We start from the raw sequence: 3,012 nt of genomic DNA on the forward strand, positions 1-3,012 counted from the left end.
AGCCCTTAGATCTTAGCTTTTGCCTTTGAGTGTAAGAGAAGGGCAAATGAATTTGGTTTATCCCTAGAGTTAATCAAATGTCCGAGTTGATTCTTGCTTCCTTAATATTTAGTGTTATGTTGTATATTTTTTATTGTGTATTAATGGGTTATTTGCTGAAGTTCATATATGAAGCATTATATAGATATGTGGTCAAAATGGGATAAATATATGAAGCATTATATAGATGTGTGGTCCAAATGGGATAATGAAGTGTTGTTGTATGTATCTTTATTGTTGAATCTTGTACGTTAAAGTTGAATGTGTTTATGGAAATGCTTTCTTGAGTATACTTTGATATGAATCTAATAATTTAGAATAGCCTTATAAAGAACTTTGTTATTTTGTTTTTGCAATTCAAATAAGACCATCTCCATTTCCTAGAAATTGAAAATATTGATATTTATGGGCTAGTTGTTCACCATAATTTAAAGCCTCAAGTTAACAAAACCCTTTTCATAAAGTTTGACAAATTTTATATTTTTAAATATTTGGTATTACAAACTATTTTATACAATTTGTTTGTTATTCTATTCTATTTATTTGTTTTTGTATAATTAAGACAAAAACAAAAAATTAATTAGGTGGTAGTGGTAGATGTTGTTTATTTATCTTATTAAAAAATAAATAAATAAAAACTAACGGGATTAAAAAAAAAAAAAAAACAATGTGATGTTGATGTTGTTTATTTAGGGGATTAAAAAATAAATAAAAACTATGTGGACGGAGCCGACGCGATGACCAGAGAGCAAACAAAATTCTTTCATGTGCTTTCACAATTGGGTATAAATATGGTTCTCACGTCTCGATCTTGCAAAGTTAAATGACAAAGAGCAAGAGCGAGCACCCGCATAGGAGGAGTTGTGAGTTGTCACGAAGATCTGGGTTTAATTGGGCTCTGTGGTTTAACTTACTTGGAACGAATTGAATTGAATTAATTCTGTAAGGGGATTCAATGGCCACACAACATTCTGCTGCTTCTGCTTCTGCTTCTGCTTCTGATGATGTAGATGTGTTTGTGAAGAATTATTACAAAGATCTTGTTCTATCACCGCAATCGCTATACAGATTTTATAAGGATTGCAGCACAGTTGGTCGCCCAGACTCCAATGGAAAATTGCTCTCAGTAACAACTGTGGAGGCTATCAATCACCTGATAACGTCTACGGAATACAGTGCGTTAAATGTGGAGATCAAGGCAGTTGATTCCCAGGCGTCATATTACAATGGAGTAATAGTTTGTGTAAGTGGATCAATTACCTTTAAGAACAACAGTGGAACGCGAACCTCTTTCACTCAGTTCTTTTTCCTGGCTCCTCAGGAAAGGGGGGGCTACTTTGTATTGAATGATGTGGTTAGATACGAGTTGGATGAAAAGAAAAATTTTGTTGAATATTCAATCAAACCAAATCCCAATCCCAATCCCAATCCCAATCCCGTCTCAGAGCCAGAGCCAGAGCCAGTTGTTAACTTTCAACCATTCGCTGAATCAGCTCAAGCTGAGAATGGTGCGATTGAGCCATCCACGGCGGTGGTGGAGGAGATTGCTGATGGGGTTCACGAAAACGAAAATGACATGCCGCAGAGTGAAGTCCCACAAGAATCAGCAATTGAACATTTTCAGAAATTCATGCCCAAGAAACTCAAGAAGAAGGAAACTCCAGTTGCAGTTCAAGAAGAAGAAACTCCAGTTGTAGTTCAAGAAACTCCAGTTGCAGTTCAAGAAACTCCAGTTGCAGTTCAAGAAGCAAGATGCAGATGCAGCTCAGAATGGAGGGCCAGCTAAAACTCCAGTTGTAGTTCAAGAAGCACCCAAAGAGTCCTATGCTTCCATTCTTAAGAAAAATGCAGCACAACAACCGACTGTTGCAATTAAGAAACCACCTCTTGTGAGAACCATAACCAGAACCAGGGCTCGGCCAAATTCTCCTCAACTTTCACCAAATTCTAATTCTACTCCTGTCAATACGCCAGCTAATTACAGCACTGCAGGTGGAAACGGTAAATGCTCTGTTTTTATCGACAACTTACCTCTGAATATTACTCCTCCCCAGGTTGAAGAAGAGTTGGAGAAGTTTGGGGCCGTAAAACCTTGTGGCGTTCAAGTTAGGAGTAGGCCAGGAGGTCGACCTTGTTTTGGTTTTGTAGAATTTGTAGAAGCAGCTTCAGTCCAAACTGCACTACAGTCTTCCCCTATTCTAATTCGAGGATGTAAAGTATCTGTCAGCCAAAATGAAAAACCAACTGGCAAGTCCACTCCTTTCAGATTCAGTGGTAGTAATTACAACATTGCAAAAGGAACTGGCCAGTGTTCTGTTTTTGTCAACAACTTGGCTGCAAAAATTACCCCTTCCCAACTCGAGGAAGAGATGAAAAAGTTTGGCGCAATAAAGCCTTCTGGTGTCCAAGTTAGGAACAGGCCAGGAGCCCAAGCCTGTTATGGGTTTGTGGAGTTTAAAGAAGCAGTTTCGGCACAAACTGCTATACAAGCATCTCCTATTCTAATCAATCATCGTCGAGCTTATATCTATAAGCGAGAGAATGGCCAAAAATAGTATAGGGAGAAGTGATTTTGCAAACAACAACAGAGCTGTAGGAGGTTCCTTGCCTGCACGTCAAACAATGGCTACATAGTGTAATAATAATTACTTTTATTTATGAATTTTATTTTATTTTATTTGATGGTGAGACAAATGTTGAAGTGAAGTGAAGGAAGGGTAAATGAAAAGTTAAATAAAAATTAATAAGAAAAATATATACGATTATTTATATAGTTTCAAAAAAATTTAAAAGAAAATTGATTTTATTATAATTCCTTTCCGCGCAGCCAATTGGATTGATAGGTTTGAACATTTAATATATATTAACTACATTTACTAACGGCATTTCCTAAACTATTTATATTAATATATTATTAATCATATTTTAATTTTGATTCCAGAATTTCACTTTCAATTATACTCATTTATATTA

At 36.1% G+C, this 3,012-nt stretch overlaps 1 protein-coding gene across 1 annotated transcript; it reads left to right on the forward strand.

Annotated features, from left to right (window-relative positions):
• Positions 1 to 994: 994 nt before the first annotated feature.
• Positions 995 to 2,594, forward strand: LOC149256552 (nuclear transport factor 2-like). Its single transcript, XM_089455405.1, has 2 exons — positions 995 to 1,732; positions 1,779 to 2,594. The coding sequence occupies exons 1-2, from the start codon at positions 995 to 997 to the stop codon at positions 2,592 to 2,594; spliced, it is 1,554 nt and encodes a 517-aa protein (XP_089311531.1).
• Positions 2,595 to 3,012: the final 418 nt, after the last annotated feature.

The sequence above is a fragment of the Pinus tabuliformis genome, chromosome 7 (assembly GCF_031772625.1).
Source record: "Pinus tabuliformis cultivar Carrire ecotype Pingquan chromosome 7, CPIR1, whole genome shotgun sequence".
NCBI classification, from domain to species: Eukaryota; Viridiplantae; Streptophyta; class Pinopsida; order Pinales; family Pinaceae; genus Pinus; species Pinus tabuliformis.

Excerpts from the sequence above, each read along its gene's own strand:
- LOC149256552 (XM_089455405.1), top strand. The coding sequence starts at position 995 with ATGGCCACACAACATTCTGCTGCTTCTGCTTCTGCTTCTGCTTCTGAT. Across the intron at positions 1,733-1,778 it reads AAGAAGAAGAAACTCCAGTT|TTCAAGAAGCAAGATGCAGA; the intron begins GTAGTTCAAGAA and ends CTCCAGTTGCAG.